General features: G+C 40.6%; 2 protein-coding genes across 2 annotated transcripts; one reads left to right on the top strand and one right to left on the bottom strand.

The window, feature by feature from the left end:
• Nucleotides 1-1,111: 1,111 nt before the first annotated feature.
• Nucleotides 1,112-5,581, bottom strand: LOC115685305 (NADP-dependent glyceraldehyde-3-phosphate dehydrogenase). Its single transcript, XM_030610343.2, has 9 exons — nt 5,289-5,581; nt 4,391-4,584; nt 4,168-4,296; nt 3,196-3,315; nt 2,796-2,932; nt 2,548-2,703; nt 2,014-2,392; nt 1,571-1,687; nt 1,112-1,453 (listed from the first exon to the last, which is right to left on the bottom strand). The coding sequence occupies exons 1-9, from the start codon at nt 5,431-5,433 to the stop codon at nt 1,340-1,342; spliced, it is 1,491 nt and encodes a 496-aa protein (XP_030466203.1). The 5' UTR covers nt 5,434-5,581; the 3' UTR covers nt 1,112-1,339.
• An 8,148-nt stretch (nt 5,582-13,729) lies between these two features.
• LOC115685307 (uncharacterized) lies at nt 13,730-15,207 on the top strand. Its single transcript, XM_030610346.2, has one exon. The coding sequence runs from the start codon at nt 13,868-13,870 to the stop codon at nt 14,999-15,001; it is 1,134 nt and encodes a 377-aa protein (XP_030466206.1). The 5' UTR covers nt 13,730-13,867; the 3' UTR covers nt 15,002-15,207.
• Nucleotides 15,208-18,520: the final 3,313 nt, after the last annotated feature.

Raw genomic sequence — 18,520 nt, 5'->3', positions numbered from 1 at the left:
GGCCATGGGTGAGGCTTGACCTCACTAGAGGTCGCGAGGTTAAAGGCCACATCCTCGCGCTAGGGCTCGAGCCTCGTCGGCAATAGTAACGACAAGCCTCACCTTCGTCAATAAGGCTCACTAGAGGTCAGTGAGATCCTCGTCGACCCTGGCCAATCGTCGAGGTCCGGCGAGGAGGAAGAAGAAGGAAAAGAAAAAGAAAAAGAAAAAGAAAATAAATAATTCAAAAAATATTAAAATTTATCCATGTTAGTACTGGTTGTGCTATGTAGGCCGGCCAGTGTCCACGTCAACAATATTCAGAAAAAATTAGTCGGAATAACTAAATTGGCACTATATCAAAAGGTTTAGAACTAAATTGACAACATTAAAAGATTTAGGACTAAATTTGCATTAATGCAATAGGTTTTGGACTTTTCTAGCACTTTTCCCTAAGTGAATTGATATTCCGTTAACTTGAATCAATGAAAAAATGACATTGCACATTTTCGGACTAGATTGAACATTGATCAATAGTTCATGAACTATATTCAATAAATTAAAAGTCTAGGAATAATATTGCATATTGAACCCAAGTTTATGAATCATTTATATTATTTGCGCTTTTAGTTTAGGTAAAACCTCTCGGGGATGTTTCGTTTCCATCGAAAAAAGAACAATGGGCCTAAAACTGAACCATGAGGATCTCGAGTTCTCGAATAATGGAGGGGATCGCCCAGTCCCGGACAGTTCCAACTTATTAGACTCATTGAACCAGTGTCGGCTGATTTGGGCCCTCCACCTCATCCCATCTCCCATCCTTTGAATTTTAACCAAATTCTGCTTTCAACCACGATCCATACAGCATTCTTCCTGTATCTTTGAAATGCTCACAACTTCTGGTATAGTGGCCCATTTTTCCACAAACATAACAAAAGGAAGGAAGTCTTTCGTACTAGGAAACAATTCACACAGTACCACCTCCCTCCCTAGACAAGAGACCTGACTTCAGGGACAATGCCAGATCATGATTGACTCTAACCTGAGCCCCACGTATGTCTAACCTCTTCAAAGATTAAAACACATAAACCTCACGATTCTGTTAAATAGGTACATGCAATAACTTGAAACATTTGCAGTAAAGGAAGTCTTAATTCATATTTCGAGGTGGACATTGTCCAACAACATACTAACCAGGGCACTCATCAAAATACACATATACATATATTTACTTTATTTCGTCCCAACATCTGGGGAGGGTGATGCAAAAGAACTTCAAGAACGAAACCGAATCGGAGCTATTTTCATAGCGACGTACTCTCTAGAACTAGTCGTTATCTATACGTTATTACTAAGTTTTTTAGCCCATCGTGTAAGAAGGGGCAGGCAGATTGATGACGGTGCTCTTGACCTTAGTCATCATATTGATGCTGTTTGTTACTCCTTGTGAACCTATTCCACTGTCCTTCAAACCCTGCACCACCAAGCATTTCAGCAGTGTCATTTCTCCAGTGCTTGCAGGAAAAAAAAATTGAAATGGAAATTACTATGGGACAGAAATCTTATAGGGTTCTTATGAGTTCAAGTTTACCTGGAAAGGGAAATGGTCTGGTCCTCGAGCAGGGGCGGAGTTAATTTGGACCGAGCCGGTCTCCATTGCATCGCTGATCAACATCGCCTTGTTGATGTCGCGTGTAAAGACACAACCCTGCAATTTTTAAGGCATAGTATTACTAGAAGGAAGAGAGAACTTTTGTTGATTCTTATCTTTAAGAAGACGTGATGACGTCTCTACTAGGATGCTTTCTCTGATTTCATCCAATTGTGGCTTTTGGGATTTTGTTGGAAACCAAAAAGTGTAACATGTAGATAGGTCATTCAGTGATAGAAATTGTGAATGTGCAGGCGGGGACCTTGACACACAAATAATGATGTGTACTTCTTCTCTTGATTTGATTTTAATTCGTTATACCGTGGCTGCTTATAATTTGACAAGAGTGCAAGGGATTGCGCAGATACGAGATTAAATCATACCTGGAGGCCGAAATTGCTGGCATTACAATGGTTGATCCCTTCTTCGACAGAGTTGATCCTGATGACAGGCAAGACCGGCCCGAACGGCTCCTCCCACGCGATCCTCATGTCTGGCCTGACGTTGTCCAACAGCAACGGCCATATGAGGTTGCCTTCTCTCTTGTATGTCTGGCAGAAGGTTGCACCCTTCTCCTTGGCGTCCATCACCAGGCCCTCGATGAAGTTGGCGGACGATTCCGAGATGACCGGCGTTATCTCGCAGTTCTCCTCGGGGGGCCCCACGGTGAGTTTCGCCACTTTGGCATTCACCTTTTGAACCAAGGAGTCCGCAACAGAGTCCATCACCAGGACGACTTTCACTGCTGTACATCTTTGACCGCTGTAGTAAATAAGGACAGTATAAATATGGGTTAGCATCCGCATCGGGTAACAGATTTTGCGGATGATGCGAGCAACAGCCAATTTTGGTGGCCTAAAGGGAAAGAATTCAACTATGACGAAAGTTTTTGAATGTTAGCGGATGACTCGGGTCACCTGTAAGAAAAGCCTCCTTTCACAATGTTGGCAGCTGCCAAGTCGATGTCGGCATCTTCGAGCACGATGCAAGCATCTTTGCCACCCAACTCCATCTGGAGAGGAATCATGCCGGCCTTCTTTGAAATAGCGATTCCAGTGTCTCCGCCAGTGAAGCTGAACAGAAAATTGCAATTCATGCAAGTAATCATGAACCATGCGGGAAGTAAAGAGATCATAAATAGCGAGAAGATGGCTACAAAAATTACCTTATGCAGTTCACCCCGGGATGCATAGTGAGAAAGTCGCCGATTTCAGAGCCTTTTCCGGTGACGCAACTGATGAGGCCTTTGGGAAAACCAGCTAAGTGAAAGCAGTGCACCATGTGAAGGCAAGATACAGCACCCTAAAAGGAGTCAACGTACGGTTTTCAGGATAGCCAAATTGGCAGGATCTAACAGAAGAAACACAAGGCCTATAGTATGCAAAAGTTTCTACTCCGCGCGCATGCATAACACAACACACTGAGACACAAACTCACAACACATGAACATGCACAAGAGTGAATGGGCTACAATAGGCGTGGCCAATAGCATGAAAACTGAGTAGCCGCTATAGTTAGAGCTTTAGTTAATAATTAGTGAAAGTAACTTAACGGTAAGAACATACCTGGGTGGGAGGCTTTAGAACAAGAGAGTTTCCAGCAATCAGAGCAGGGGCAATCTTTGAGACGGCCAGGTTAACTGGGTAGTTAAACGGTGGAATGGCTAACACTACGCCGAGCGGAATCTGCAGTTCAAAACAAAAACATCTGAAGCACGTGACAAATAATTTCGACCATTAGAACCCAAATATCTCCAGCTCTCTCTTTCTTTCTTTCTCACACACACAGACATGGACGGTAGCAGATCTAAGATATGGAAGCACATGGCTTGGATGGAATAAAATTTCTACTTGTCTTCCTCGACCAGTCAGAAAGTGAATGCAAAATGCAACGCTGTTGCTCCTGCCGCTGTGTTTGCCCTTCATGTTGGGCTAGTAAAACAATTCATGTTCATGGTTTCTCCTGAGTATCATATACATCAGAGCTTCAATCGCCAAATTCGTGTTTGCAGTGCCTGTTTAGATTAAGCTTCCTATATATCACAACTTAGTCTTTTCACAAGTTAAGTTTTCTGGACAACTACTATCTAATATGGAACCAGGGCATAGGTCAACTGTTCAAATCTGGCATTACCTCTAGATTGTTTTGTCCATTACTCTCATCATTGTTCCATAATTTCCCATTTTCTCTACATTCACATCATATATTTTCAGGTGAAAGATGACTATACACATCCATTTGATACACATTGTTAGCCCGTTACTGAATAACCTAACAAAACGGTTAGGATAAAAAGAGGCCACACGGCAATGTTCGTCTAAAAATGTAGCTTCACATAATATTGAAATTTTTATTTGTGATTCTAAGGAAATTATTGCAAGAAACGGCGCTGGTTGCAAGCTAGTTATATATAGGTGGACCCTTTCTCTGTTTTGGTAAAATTTTATAGGTGGACCTTACAAACTTTTTATCACTTCCCACTGAGTAATCAAGGGCAATTGATCAAGTAAACGGCATATAACCAAGAGAAATTTTACCTTAGAAGTGAGGCAGTACTTGGTCCTCTCATTTCCAGGAAAACTGTCGGAGACCAGGTACGTCCCCTGTCCCAGGATTCTCACTCCTTCCTCGGCACAATACGAGATCAGATCACCAGATCTCACAACCTTAATTACATCCAAAAGAAATGGCATAATTTCAGTCGGTATCATCACAACATGAGCAGGATCAATTTACGAGACTTTCTCTTTCTCTACATACCTCAGTGACTGAATCTTTGGCCGGTTTAGCGATTTCCTTCACGAGGCACTCGGCGATGGGAGACTTGTGCTCCTTGAGGATCGCGGCGGCCTTGTGAAGTAGCTCGGCCCGCTTCCAGAGTGGAGTCTTTGCCCAGGCTTTCTGTGCGCTCTTGGCTATTTCCATCACCTTGTTCACCTCCTCTTGTGTACAAGCTGTCTCATCACACCATCACAAAAAGCCCATTCATATCACAAGACCACATAAGCAAGTCAAGGTCTCACTTTCTCAATTGCAAGCAGTCAATTAAACATCAATTTCCTAAGTAAAGTAACACTTCTCAGAATCGATTCTGAAGTACTCCCAAGAAATGCAAGCTCTATGCCTTTGATTTAGCTAGGGGCGATCGGTGGTCCAACTTCAGTAAAAGTAACCCTTTTTAGAATCAATTTTGCAGGACAACTGCCAAGAAGTCCAAGCTCTGAGCCTTAGATATAGGTAGGTGCGAGCAACGGTACAATTTCAACCCGGAAGCCGGCCTGGCCATTCGGTTCAATGCCAATTCTGGGGATTCACGGGAAAGAAACTTTGGCTACCGACCAGGTTCGGATTAGCTTCCTGGTCAAGGGTTGAACCTGCCGATTCTACCAAGGAACCGGACTAACTAGATTGGTCCCCGGGATGAACCGAGTTTTGCACAGGCAAGAGCATGTTTTCAAGTAACATTTTTGCATTACTAGCAACTAAAAACTCGGAAGAAACGAGAGACCCACAATCCCCTCACTCATCCTAGCCTTTTTCCGCAACGCATCATCAAGAAAGTACGATGGAACAGTGAGCTTCCATATCGTAACGTCATAGGACCAAACTGACAGTTTCTGTCGTTGGAAATGATGAGGAGAAGCAAGTATATAAATACCTTGGACTTTGTACTGGGTCTTGCGGGTGGTAGGGTTGACAATGTTGACGCTCTTGCCGGAGGCCGACTTCCTCCACTCCCCATCGGCGTAGTACCTGTACACTTCCCCGTCCAGGATCTCCGCAAACACACCAGTCCCCGCCATTTCTGCAGCTCTCTCTCTGTCTCCCAAAGCTTACTCACCCAACTCACTCCACACACCACACACCACACACACACCTGCTCACCACTCCCCCCCTTCTTGGCTTCTTTCGAGAGAGAGAGAGAGAGGGAGAGAGAGGGAGAGGATTGTGTGGTGATGATTCGGAGGTGGGAGTGGTATAAGTAGGGGAAAGGTGAGCCACGTTCGGTTTTCGGTTTGGTGTGGTGGTTCAAAGCGTGCCAAAGCGAGAGCGTTAGATGTCTTTTCCGTCTTCAGGGTCGTCGGTCGGGCAATGCATTGGTTTCGCCTTTCTTCTTCTTCCTCTTCTTTGGACACTCTGGCCTATTTTTCTTTTCCTTTTGGGATATTCCGTGAAGATCCACCGCAACCAAAGAAACGGGAATTCTCGTACACCCTCGTTCTTCCCGCGGGCTTCCACGTGGAAAATTGTCTTATTCTGCTTTTCGATTAGAAGTCAGCCGATTTTCGTTTCTTTTCCCATTTTTTTAGGAAGAAAAATTACGCCAATAATCTCTGAACTTTGATCCAACATGCACTGTTGTTCATAGACTTTTAATTCGTTCGACATGATCCTTCAATTTTAACCTAATATCTAATGCCGTCTCTGAATTTTTAATTTATTTACCGTGGTCCCTTAACTTTTGGTATGTATTTAATTTAGTCTTTGAATTAGATAATCCAAGACTAGATCGAATACAGGATGTAATAATCCAGGAACTGAATTGCAGGAACCGGAAGTTCAGGGATCACATTGAATAGAATTAAAGTTTAGGGACGACATTGGATATTGGGTTAAAATTGAGGGATCGTGTCGAACAAATTAAAAATTTGTGAAGCACATTACATATTGGGCTAAAGTTCATGGACTATTTATGTAATTATCCCTCTCTACAGTGGAAAATTCAATGTGGTTGAAAGATTGGGAACTATATTGAACATGCAGGAATAGTTTAAGGATTGCACCGAACAAATTAAAAGCTCACGAATGGGCCAAAGTTTAGAGGCTATTAGGCTGCGCATGACAACGATTCTGTGCCCGGGAACAGATTCTGTTCAGAAATGATTTTTTTTTATTCTATGCCCGGAATTGATTCTGAGCATTTTAAGGCGTTTGTTAACGGCCCAAAATTCCATCCCTGGAATAGAAAAAGATCAGAAATGCGTTTGGTAACGCTACAAAATTTCTTTTTATTAATAATATTTTTAAATATTTTAATATTTCTTTTTTTTCTTTTTTCTTTTCCTCCTTCTTGGCCATGGCACGCTTTCGCCGCCATGACCGTAAAATATTTTTATTAATAATATTTTTATTAAAAGTATTTTTTATTTTTTTTTGCCATGGCCTGGTTGCCGGCCATAACTGGTAAAATATTTTTTTTATTAAAAATATATATCTTTATTTTTTTTGGCCATGACCTGGTCGCCGGCCATGGCTGGTAAAATATTTTTATTATTAATATATTTTTTTCTTTTTTTTGCCATGGCCTAATCGCCAGCCATGGCCTGTAAAATATTTTTTTTATTAAAATATTTTTATTAAAAATATATATTTTTATTTTTTTTTGCCATGGCCTGGTCGCTGGCCATGGCCGGTAAAATATTTTTTTTATTAATAATATTTTTTATTAAAATATTTTTATTAAAAATATATTTTTTTTCTTTTTTTGCCATGGCCTGGTCACCGGCCATAGCAGGTAAAATATTTTTTTATTAATAATATTTTTTATTAAAATATATTTTTTTCGTTTTTTTGGCCATGGCCTGGTCGCCGGCCATGGCCGGTAAAATATTTTTTATTTTAATAATATTTTTTATTATAATATTTATTCTCATCAGATCCGGCAAGGGCGGTCCTCGGACCGGACATTAGAAGCTACATTAAAAACCAAGAAAAGGAAGAAGAAAAAAAAATTGATTCTCAAAATTGTTCCCAGAATCAAGAAGCTACTTTTTTTTTATTCTTGAAAACTAATTCTGTGAACAATTTTTGACAAAATTGTGCCCATAATCAAAAAATTAAACAAACGCATTTCTGTTCCCACACTGATTCTGGGAACCAAATAACAGAATCAAACACTGTTTGGCAAGTTGTCATGCGTAGCCTTAACGTCATTTCACTCTCTCTCTCTCTTTTTGCCAAACGGTTCGTTTAACTATTTACTAGCAAAAATAAGAAAGTGCTTGCAAAACCCAATTAATGAATTCCTCTCTAGATTAATTCGATAATCGAACTTCAACACACGTGCTAGGTGACTTATATCATTGCTGTAATGAACCTAATGACCGGGAGGATTGAGTCAACATACGGCTGCCATGAGATACTACTTTGTCAAATGCCGTAAAAGAAGATCCTATCGCATGTACCATATGACTGAAATTAAAAATAATAATAAATAAGATGCATTTTAAAAATGTGGGATTACGTAAGTTTTTGTCTATATTGTACAAATGTTGGAGCATATTGTTGGTCAAAAGCAGGAAATAGTAAAAATTGATTTAATTCAAGATACGTTCTCGTGACAATAAAGAATAGCTCATTCAAATTCATCCTAGTCGTTGAATTAAAACTGATGTGAACTTTGATTGTGACAGGGAGATTTCGCTTCTCAAAATAACTTTCTAAATGCACGCGTGACTCCATCCGTCCATGCGCCATCCATACCTAACGCGGAATACGTCTATACAGAGACATAAATTCTTCAATATGCCAACATACTTTTTTTTCATTTCTTTTCTTTCTTTTTTTCTTCCTTTTTTCTTTGCTTTTTATTTATTTATATAGGGACATAAATCCTTGAAGTTGTGGAAATATCTTGGCATGCCCATGACAAATTCGACCAATAATTTCTTCTGAAAAATTATGGGCAATTGTCGAACATTGCTGAAACAATATTTATTGTGTTTTGTTTTATATTGTCCATGCTTCGCGAAGAGGGAATGGGAATGTCCCATGCCTATAATGCCCATAATCTTCAACTCTGCAATCGTTCGGTTGTGAATTTTAATGTGGCGAAGAAACGCACGGCGTACTTAATAGTTCAAAATCACATCAACTATTCATGTCAAATAAAGAATTCGGCATTGTATACTTGACGGGAAATATCCAAATACGTATCACATTCCTTTTTAACAATTCATCTTCGTAGCAATGAAAATTCCAACGTTCCCTATTAAGTAAGAAATGATTGATTACAAATGTTTATGATCTATATTCTCTGCTAAGGGCCATAAATACCTTGCTTATGTGTCATTAGTGGAATGCATTAGTGTAAACACGACCATGTAGTACGGAATTTTGTAAATTATAAAAACGAATCAATGTGAATTGTCCCACGCTAGCACTTCCGTGTAATAACTCTACTAAAATGATCATGTTATGGGAATAGCTTTTGGTACACATGTCACAGTTTTGACTGGCCAATAACCAATTCGATCCCAACGTAAGAGGTAACCGGTTATACAAAGGATGCTGTTAATACAACCAAAACCACGCCTTTAACCCAAATCAATTTGCGTGGTTTTTTTTAGAACTTCTAATGAGATGCACACGAAATTCATGCAGGATCATCACTAAGACCATCATACTTGCCAACCATTAATGAACTGATCATATTAACACAAAACAATATATGCTACTATCAAAATACTAAAGAATTGAAATCTTAAATCAAAACATTATATATAGATGATATGAACTGCCTAAAACAAGAATTTTCAAATAGAGAAAATCAATGTTATTACTCACTATTTCAAAAAAAATTCATGAATAAAAGATGTGAATCCATTCGAAAATCAAAACTACATATGTTAGATGAAATAGTTGTTGCTATCGGCCTCAATGACGAATCATTGGTTTAAGTTCAAACGAATAACTAATTGAGATAGACTTTTCTCGTCATCTCCAATCGGTGGATTGTCTTGATTGAAGGATCCCCTATTTGATAGTACATATTCCAATTGACCAAACCTAATTCTAATTGTTTTCTTCTAAAGCGAATATATCCACGGAACGGTTTGTGCTATTATGATGTTCACAATCAAGAAATATTGTATTCTCTTTCCGATAGGCCTTGAAAAGAGAAGGAAGGCTCGAATGCCAATAGGCGTGTACCCATTTTGGGCACCAATCTCTAAAACGGATTATGGAATGTATTGCATCCGCTGTGTTACGTCGCGGGTGAAAGAGGTTCGTATTATATCAGTCTACCCTTGTTGCGGTTGAAAGAGGTTCATATTATATCAATCTACCCTTGTGTGAATCCCGTCAAAACACATATTGGCAGGGTGAGAACAAGAGGGGAAAATGTCAAGACGGGCTTCCCATTCAAGCAATTTATGAGCTTGTAGAGGATCAGCTCTCTCGTCTTCACTATTTCAATCTGTATGACTCATATGCTCTATCAAGGTGCAGGCTATCGTATCCTAGCTAGTCTCTATAATTTAATAGTAACGATCCATTGAATTTTCAGCCGCATATCTCAAGTTCCAACAGTGCTATTGCGGTCTCGAGTTGATTTTGTAAGTGGTCTTGACTTGATTGCAACAGAGTAATTATGTGATACGTCGCCAGTGTAAATTATTTTCTACCTAAATTAGTCTTCCAAGTTATGGATTCGAGAGTGTGTAAAATTATAACATTCAAATCAAGAGTGAATAAGGTCGCTTGCGTAAATTTTTCTTTATACCGACGGAGTATAATTCGATTTTTCTTTGTGGTGCAAGAAAGCGCACCACTAAATTCACTCAAAGTTTTGGCTCCATTCATACCATAAGGAGTTAGAATGACAAAAATGCTCAAACCATCTGTCCCACACATTTTGTTCGCATCGATCCAGCAAAATCCGTACATTTTTGGTTTAAAATTTTGCTATCAGTCTGGTATTGCCGTATGAGTTTTCATTTACTTATGAATTTATCTTTCTCTTTAACTTTAGAGATTAAACCGAAATTTTGCATGATGTTAAGTACCGTGAGATTTTTGAAAACATATGAATATTACCATTTAATGTTACCCTAAAATTTTATTTATCTTACATACCGATTACAAATTATTAAACCAAAGAAAAAAGAAATTGACGTCATATTCCATTAATATAACTTGGTCAATTAAGTTGAATATACATTTAAGGGCTAACATAATAAAAAATCTCAAATTAGTGCACTTGTGCCATATTTACATCAAACTAATTTTCGAGAAAATTACCAAAAAATTCATCAACATATTGCTCTTGTGCAAATTTAGTCATAAATTTTTCAATTTGGCCAATTTAGTTATAAACATTTTGACAATTTGCCAATTGAGTTCTTTTGGCCAAATTTGGCTGGAAATCGTTGATGTGGACGCCAGCCATCCTACGTAGCACGGCCAGCGCTGGTGTGAACAGCTTTTGTAATTCTTTATTTTTTATCTTCTTTTTTTGCTTTGCTATTTTTTTCATTGTGTCGACCGTAGGGCGAGGCGGCCCTCGCCCAGATTTGGCTAGCGCCTTCACTCCCTCAATCGCGATCGGCGGGGCTGCGAAGGCCCCGGGCAAGGGCCTTCAAGGCAGGCGAGACAGCCTTTGCCTGTGGCAGACAAGGGTCGTTGGTAACTTTTGGCGGCACAATAAAAAAAAGCACAGGAAGAAAAGAAAAGAAAAATCAAAAAATTTAAAAAATTTAAAAATTTACAAAAATTATCCACATCAGCGCTAGCGTCGGACATCCACGTCAGCTATTTTCGGCCAAATTTGGCCAAAAGGACTCAATTGTTAAAAGGTTTAGGACCGCATTGGTTAAATTAAAAGATTTAGAACCAAATTGGCACAAGTGCAATAGGTTTAAGACTTTTTTGGTAATTTTTCCACAATTTTCTTATCATAAAAAATCCAAAATAGGTACATATAGCTAAATTTACCCCCAAACTAATTTTTGTGTCACGGGTATTTCAGTTTGAGATTTTTTGTGACACGAAAATTAGTTTGAAGTAAATGTGGTACAAGTGTACCAATTTGATAAAGCTTAATAAATGTGCTTAGAAATTAAAGTTGAGTTTCACGATTTTAATTACATACCCAACTCCAGTTCTCTTTCCATATCTCAATGCGACTTTTTTCCGTTGTTAGTGAATTAAGTTCATCATTTATTTTTTGCTAATTATATTAATTTGTTCTTTTAGATTCTTCACTGCTTTTCATTTTATACTTGTCTATTTAAAACTAATTTTAACAATAATACTAACATAAACTCAAAATATTTCATTCTCAACTTAAAAAATTTTGACTCCTAATTTCCTCGATGAAAAACTCTTTTTTTCTTCTTTTTTTTTTCCTAATTGCCATACTTCTATTTTTAAAAAGTCCATTTTTGGGAAAATGTGTTCTTCATGTTGATAATCTTTAATGCATGTCGCTATTATGTACTTTCGATATCCTCTCTCTTTCAAGGGGAGGAGCGATCTCCTTTCATTTAATAGCGTTATTAGATGTCACCGAGATTTATCTTTTTCCCTCTAAAACATTCGTATTTCCTCACACCCTTTTGCTAATTCCCTCAAGTTTTGCTAAAACATTATAGGCCACCCCAAAAGAAAATTCATGGTCCGGCTCTATAGCGTGAACAAACACAAATGGGGGTTTCTAAGATCCTGTCTTGGAGACCAGACAGATGGTCAAAAACATAGAAGAGGAAGAGTAGCTCCGCGCCTGTGAAGCACAGATCCGGGGGGTTGTTGAAATTTCCAACAAGGAAGCTTCCGCGCCTACTTCATCAGGAGTGAACTTGAAGGAGCTTCGGGTCCACGCACACCGTTTTTGACATATGGGTCTGGCAGCAGTTTGTCCTTGCAGCCACAACCGTGACTGTGAGAGCGATGCTGCGGCGTTGATGTTTCTTGAAAGAAAGAATGGACCACTTCTCGATCAGCCACAAAAGCCCGCGACCCCACCCCGTCCATGCTTTTGGTGGAGCACAATTCGCTTCTCCTCTCGATTCACGATGCCCACCAGTTTTTTCCCTCTCTTCATGCAGGTCCCTGTCTTGTCCTTTCATGTGAGAGAGAGAGAGAGAGCCATCTACCTATCCGGATATTAAGGGCTGAAGAATTATTACAGCAGGACGCATGCAGCTTGCGTTTGTGGAATCTACGAACCCTGCGTCGTTGGACAAGTCGGGGTTTAGGATGGGAGAATGGGGTCTTTATCAAATACAAGGTGGCTGTCCGTTCTCGAGTTTTTGGAACTATGCGAAAACACAAGTTGAAAGATAAGTAACCCTAGTCTAGTCTCAGTAAAAAGATAAGAACTTGGGGCGGACATTGCTTAACGCAAGTGCTCGTAGCAATAAACCAACATCGTTTAGGTACCCAAGCATCCCCTGCAATCAAAGGCAAAAGGCCCATCTGGGATACACGCAGATCCACAGAACAATGGATGACGAGAAGTTTTTGTTCCACGACCAACGTCGGACCGAGTTGCTGCTATCTCGTGTCGGACTCTTACAACTTTTGTTGATGTCCAATGCCATCACTTTTCGCCTTCGCCAACATCTGAAAACCCGCGGGGAATTGCTCATCAACCGCCTCACTTAAAGCACATCGTGACCACATAGCCGGCGATGACGATTGTGACAAACATTGGTAGAGAGGACCGCACTTAGACCATCAATGCGAATGTCTCTCGTGGCGACAGTGTTTGTGACGGGGCGGCCGGAATGGCGAAAAGGAAGAAGTGGGTCTAATTGACAACTACCTTTCGCATCCTGTGGCGTAGTACCCTGCGAACAAATATATAAGGGATCGCAGCATTTCACGTTGTACCTCGGCAAGCCTTGTTGGCTATCAAGCCCCTAATCCGCGCTATATTTGAATATCACGGCTCATCTTATCTTCATGAATTCACACAAACCGCACTGTCCACGTGCATCGGGTAAGACTCCACTCATAAGATGGCGAGCCCATCTTCGAGGTTAACACATTATCCGTTAGATTCGAATCAAGCGCTTGACCCCTTGACCAAATCTCCACTTCCCATGACCGCGAACGTCGGATACTCCACGCATGACGTCGTTGCATTCGACAGGCGCGTGGATGTTCCGTACCGACTTCTTAAGAAGGCTAAATCATCATCTCTCCCATCACCGGATACTTCGTATCATTTGAGTTGGGCTTGGGCTTGGGCTTGAATCTTCGTCGTGGAGTCCAGAAAATTGATTTTGGGCCTTCTGCGCAAAAGCCCATCGATCTGCTATCTTGGGCCCATCTGATTGCAAATCGTTCCCGTCTGCATTTATTTTACTCTCAAAATTCATCAATTGAAGACGAAACTGAAATCAAACCTCTCCCCAATTTCACGAAGCTCGATCTTCTTCTTCTTCTTCTTCATCTTCTTCTGCAATCTGAGAGCTTTCCTCTTCGATTCGCAGTTCGAAGGATTCGAAGATGCAGATCCAATCCGAGAAACCCTTTCAAATCTTCCTCCAATCTCGCGACCTTCAGATCCCTACCCGAACCCTAACCCTAACCCCGACGCCGTCCTACACCCTCCGCCATCTCAAGCGATCCCTCTTCCCCGCCGCCGCCGATTCGCCCGATCTCTACTTCACCCTCAACGGGAAGCCTCTCCAAGATTCGACGCCGGTCGCGGGTTCCGGGGTCCCGCCGCTCTCGACCCTGGTCCTGCGGTGCAGGCTCCGGGGCGGCGGCGGCGATGGCGGCGCGACGGGGGCGGAGTCGCGCGACTGCTACCTGAACATGTACGCGGAGAAGAAGCCCGATAAGGTGGACCCGAACGAGCAGCGGCTCTCGAAGTGGCTGAATTGCGCCTTGTCCAGCGAGCCCCTGAGGGAGCCCTGCGTCGTGGACAAGTTGGGGAATATCTTCAATAAGCAAGCTCTGGTTGAGGCTCTTCTGGGCAAGAAATTGCCCCGGGAGTTCGGGTACATAAAGGGTCTCAAGGATATGGTCAGGATTAAGCTTACGGAGATTCCTGGGCTAGAGGATGATGTCAGCGGGGGCGGGGGCGCGCGGTATCAGTGCCCGATCACGGGTCTCGAGTTTAATGGGAAGTACAAGTTTTTCGCGCTGAGGACTTGCGGGCACGTGTTGAGCGCCAAGGCGGTGAAGGAGGTGAAGTCGTCGTCTTGTTTGGTGTGTCATGAGGAGTTCGATGAATTGGATAAGATTGTGATCAATGGGAGCGAGGAGGAGGTGGCGGTCCTGAGGGAGAGATTGGAGGGGGAGAAGGCAAAATTGAGGGATAAGAAGGCGAAGAAGGTGAAGAATGGAGAGGTGGTTGCTGGTGGAGAAGAAATTACTCAGTTAACTGGTGCTAAACGCGGCATTGATGTAAAGGTTGAGAAAGCCTCTGTTAAAGTTGATGAAAATGGGTTAGTGAAAAATGGTGGGGTTGGAGTCAAGGGTGTAACTTCTAATGCAGCGAAGAGGTTTAAGGCGACAGATATGGTCCCCCAAAATGCTACAAAGGAAATTTATGCATCGATTTTTACGTCTTCGAAGAAAGGTGGCTTCAAAGAGACGTATTCTTGCAGATCCCTCCCGCTTGGTAGGAATTAGTTCTGGAAGGATCTGAAACTTGAGTACCCTTTTTGAGCTGTCTTTGGCCGTACTGGGTGTTTATTCATAAATCATGGTTCGCCTTGGATGATTTAGTTGGTTGTTGATGTTGGGATTCTCTTACTGTGGAGTTCTTTGATGTTTCAAATCGGATTCTCTCTTTGATGTACATTGTACTTAACCATGAAATGCAAGTTGTTTATTTATGTTGAGCCATATATTTTTCTTTTTTTGAACTTTACAAATATTATGAAGATTCTCTCTCGCTCCTTACAGCATACCCTGCAAATTATATGCTCTGCATATGCTTTGGTACTTTAGTCCATGAAGTCTTTTGGAGAAGCATTGCTGTGGATAGAGTGTGTTCTTCTATATTATATCTTGTTGATATTGTTATGTCATAATTTCAGAGCTTGAGCTTGTGGGAATCACTTGTATACTGCTGTAACTTTCTACCATTTAACTTCCCCAGGTTTGTGCATTATCTATGTATATTATAGTGTCATTGGTATGATAACTTTCTTCAATGTTGTACTCCTTAGCTATGTCTGAGGGTGTGGTGTGTAACTTTATGGCTCTTCTTTGTTATATATGCCTTGGCCAGCTTCAGAAATACTCTAACCTGACTGTCGAATTTGGGTTAGTTGTTATTTGGGCAATCTGCTCAATGCACATGAGTTTCGCATTCTCTTAAAACTTTTTCTCAGTATATGATAGAATAATGCCATGCAAGCTTGTGGTCAAATCTGCGGCATATTTTAATGACTGTTTTACTTTCTACTATTCATTCTCTGCGGTGGCCTATGTTCTCTGCAATGGAAAAAACTTGGGGTTCTGTTCACTCCGTTTATGTATGTAAGATATTTCTTAAGGTTTTTTGAAATTGTACACTTCAGTGTAATTCATTCTCGTCAAGTTTGAATGTTTGAGTTGGAGTATCTAATTGAGTCAAGTTTGAGACTCGATGGGATTGTGGGTCTAATTGTGTAATCGACTTTGGATACGAATCATGTGATATATATTTCTCATAGACATGACAGTCAATTATTGGTGCACTTTTTAAGTTCAAGTGACAACTTGTTTCAATTAGAGGTGAGCATAGTTTCAGGGTAGAACCTGGAACTTGAGAACCTAACCAATGAGAACCTGTAAATTCTATGTTCTAAGGTATGCAAGGTAGGTTTAAGTTCCAAAAATTGGAGAACCTGTTTCGACGGATAGATTCCAAGTTGGTTCTAGGTTCTAAGTAGGTGGAACCTTAAACCTTAAACAAGTTTTTGTGTTGGGATAATGACACAAATAGTCCCTGAACTTTGACTTAATGTGCAATTTGGTCCCTAAACTTTTAATTTGTTCAATGTAGTCCTTGAACTTTAACATAATGTTCAATTTGGTCCCTGAACTTTTAATTTGTTTAATGTGATCCCTGAACTTTTAATATGTGTTCAATTTAGTCCCTGAACTATATGAAAATGTTCAATATAATCTCTGCACTTGAATTAACGGAATGACTATATTGAACATTTTCAAATAGTTGAAGGACTAAATTGAACATATATTAAAAGTTCAGGGACCACATTGAACAAATCAAAAGTTCAGGGACCAAATTGAACATTAGGTTAAAGTTCAGGGACTACATTGAACAAATTAAAAGTTTATGGACCAAATTGCACATTAGGTCAAAGTTTAGGGACTATTTGTGTCATTTTCCCTTTTGTGTTTTTTCTTGGTCTATGTCTTCGCGTGATCCTGCGGTATTCCATGGCGTTAGATGACGAGTGTATAATTTGGAATCACTAATATGAGTTTTCATTTTATGACTTATTAATGTTTCATATTCTTCGTATCTCTAAATATAAATTGTGGTCAGTGGATCGTAGCAGCAAGTGGTGGTCTTTAAAAGTGATAATTCACTGCAACTGCTCAATTAATAATTCAAGTGGAACCTAGGTAAACTCTAGAACCTACCCTGTGCTTAGAACTGACCCTAAAACTTATGACAGGGTAGGTTCCAAGTTCCAAGGTATGTAGGATAGATTTCAAATTTCAAAAAATGATGAACCTGTTCTTATGAGTAGTTTCCTGGTTTCAGGTAGAATCTCTACAAAACCTGGAACACTTGGAATCTGGAACCGCTCACCCCTAGTTTCAGTTATAGATGACTTTTGGTTCAAATTGTCTGAATCATTTTTGGTAATCAAACCCAAGTCAAAAAGTCAAGAGCTTGATAGTTTGACTTGAGTTCAACCAAGCTTGATTTTTTAAGATAGAGCTCGACCATGTGATGTTCTTTCTTATGCTCAAACTCGATTATCCAAACATCAACCATGATAGTGCAGATTGTTTTGGTATTAGCCCTTTCCCTGCTACCATTTTCTTTTCTATATCCCACAGCTCCTAGGATTGGTAGGGTCCCTTCATCGTGCACAGGTTCAAGCATATATGTAGTCCTCTTTTTGGACTAATTGGCTTCATAATGAATAGCTTCCTCTTTTCCGTCTGCAATGGTATAGCTTGCTACTTTTTAAAGACCCAACGGGTGACAGAACTTTCTCAGCACATTGTTTTCAAGGCCTCATTGTTATCGCAGGCAAAATGATGTCTCAAAACGGACTAAAATGATCCTATGAGGAGTTTTCACTAGCTCTATGATAGTTTCTGCACATGCTAAATAGACACTTGAGAAGTTACACTGGTTGCTTGGAGAAGTTTTGCTTGGAAAGAAAGAGAAACCCGTGACTGGAACGGGATGGATAATGACTCTGTCACAGATTGATGATCACTGAAGAAGAGTATGTAAATGCAGCAAAGTTGCAGACATCCGAGCTCTGGTAATTGGGCCATCTGACTTTGGGCGCATGCGCAGTCGCATGCAAAATGGAGGATGCACAATTCGAAGCACGGCACGTGTGACATTCCGAATTTCGGCCCATAGTTGGGATTTATAAAACGTGTAATTCGTCAGTGTGCTTATAGTAAAATCTCGCCCGGGAACTGATCACTCTCGGTTATTGTTTTAAAATTGAGATTTCGCTAGAATCGCGCTCGATCGAATTTGGCCGTTATTTAGAGCCCAAACTTTGGTGTCGAATTTCTGGGAGTTCCGGGACGAAATAAATTGGACGGTGTCGATATTATTGTGGCCAGCCTCGAGATTACCCGGGATATGTGAAAAGTGGATTTTTTACCGGGTGCGGATTTGGACTAGTAGACCTCCCTCGTAGTGTGTTTTGGGTTATTTTCTTTTAGCCTTTTTTTTGTTTCCTATATTATTAATTAGGATTTTCGTGGGCCGTTAGATCGTTTTCGAGTTCGAATCGTGACCGTTGGATCGCGATAATTACTTTCTTTCTCTCTCTCTCTCTCTCTCTCTCTCTCTCTCTCTCTCTCTCTCTCCCCGGTCACCCTCCCCCTTGCGTACGTTTGGCCCCCCTTGTCAGACTCATCCACTCCTCTCTCTCTCCTTCTTTCTCTTTTTCTTCTTCCTTCTCTCTCCTTCTTCTTCCTTCTTCCTTCTTC

This window comes from Syzygium oleosum, unplaced genomic scaffold (assembly GCF_021117445.2).
Source record: "Syzygium oleosum isolate NSW1041296 unplaced genomic scaffold, Sole_v2.1 Sole_v2.04, whole genome shotgun sequence".
Lineage (NCBI taxonomy): Eukaryota > Viridiplantae > Streptophyta > Magnoliopsida > Myrtales > Myrtaceae > Syzygium > Syzygium oleosum.
This window is presented reverse-complemented; position numbering and strand designations above follow the sequence as displayed.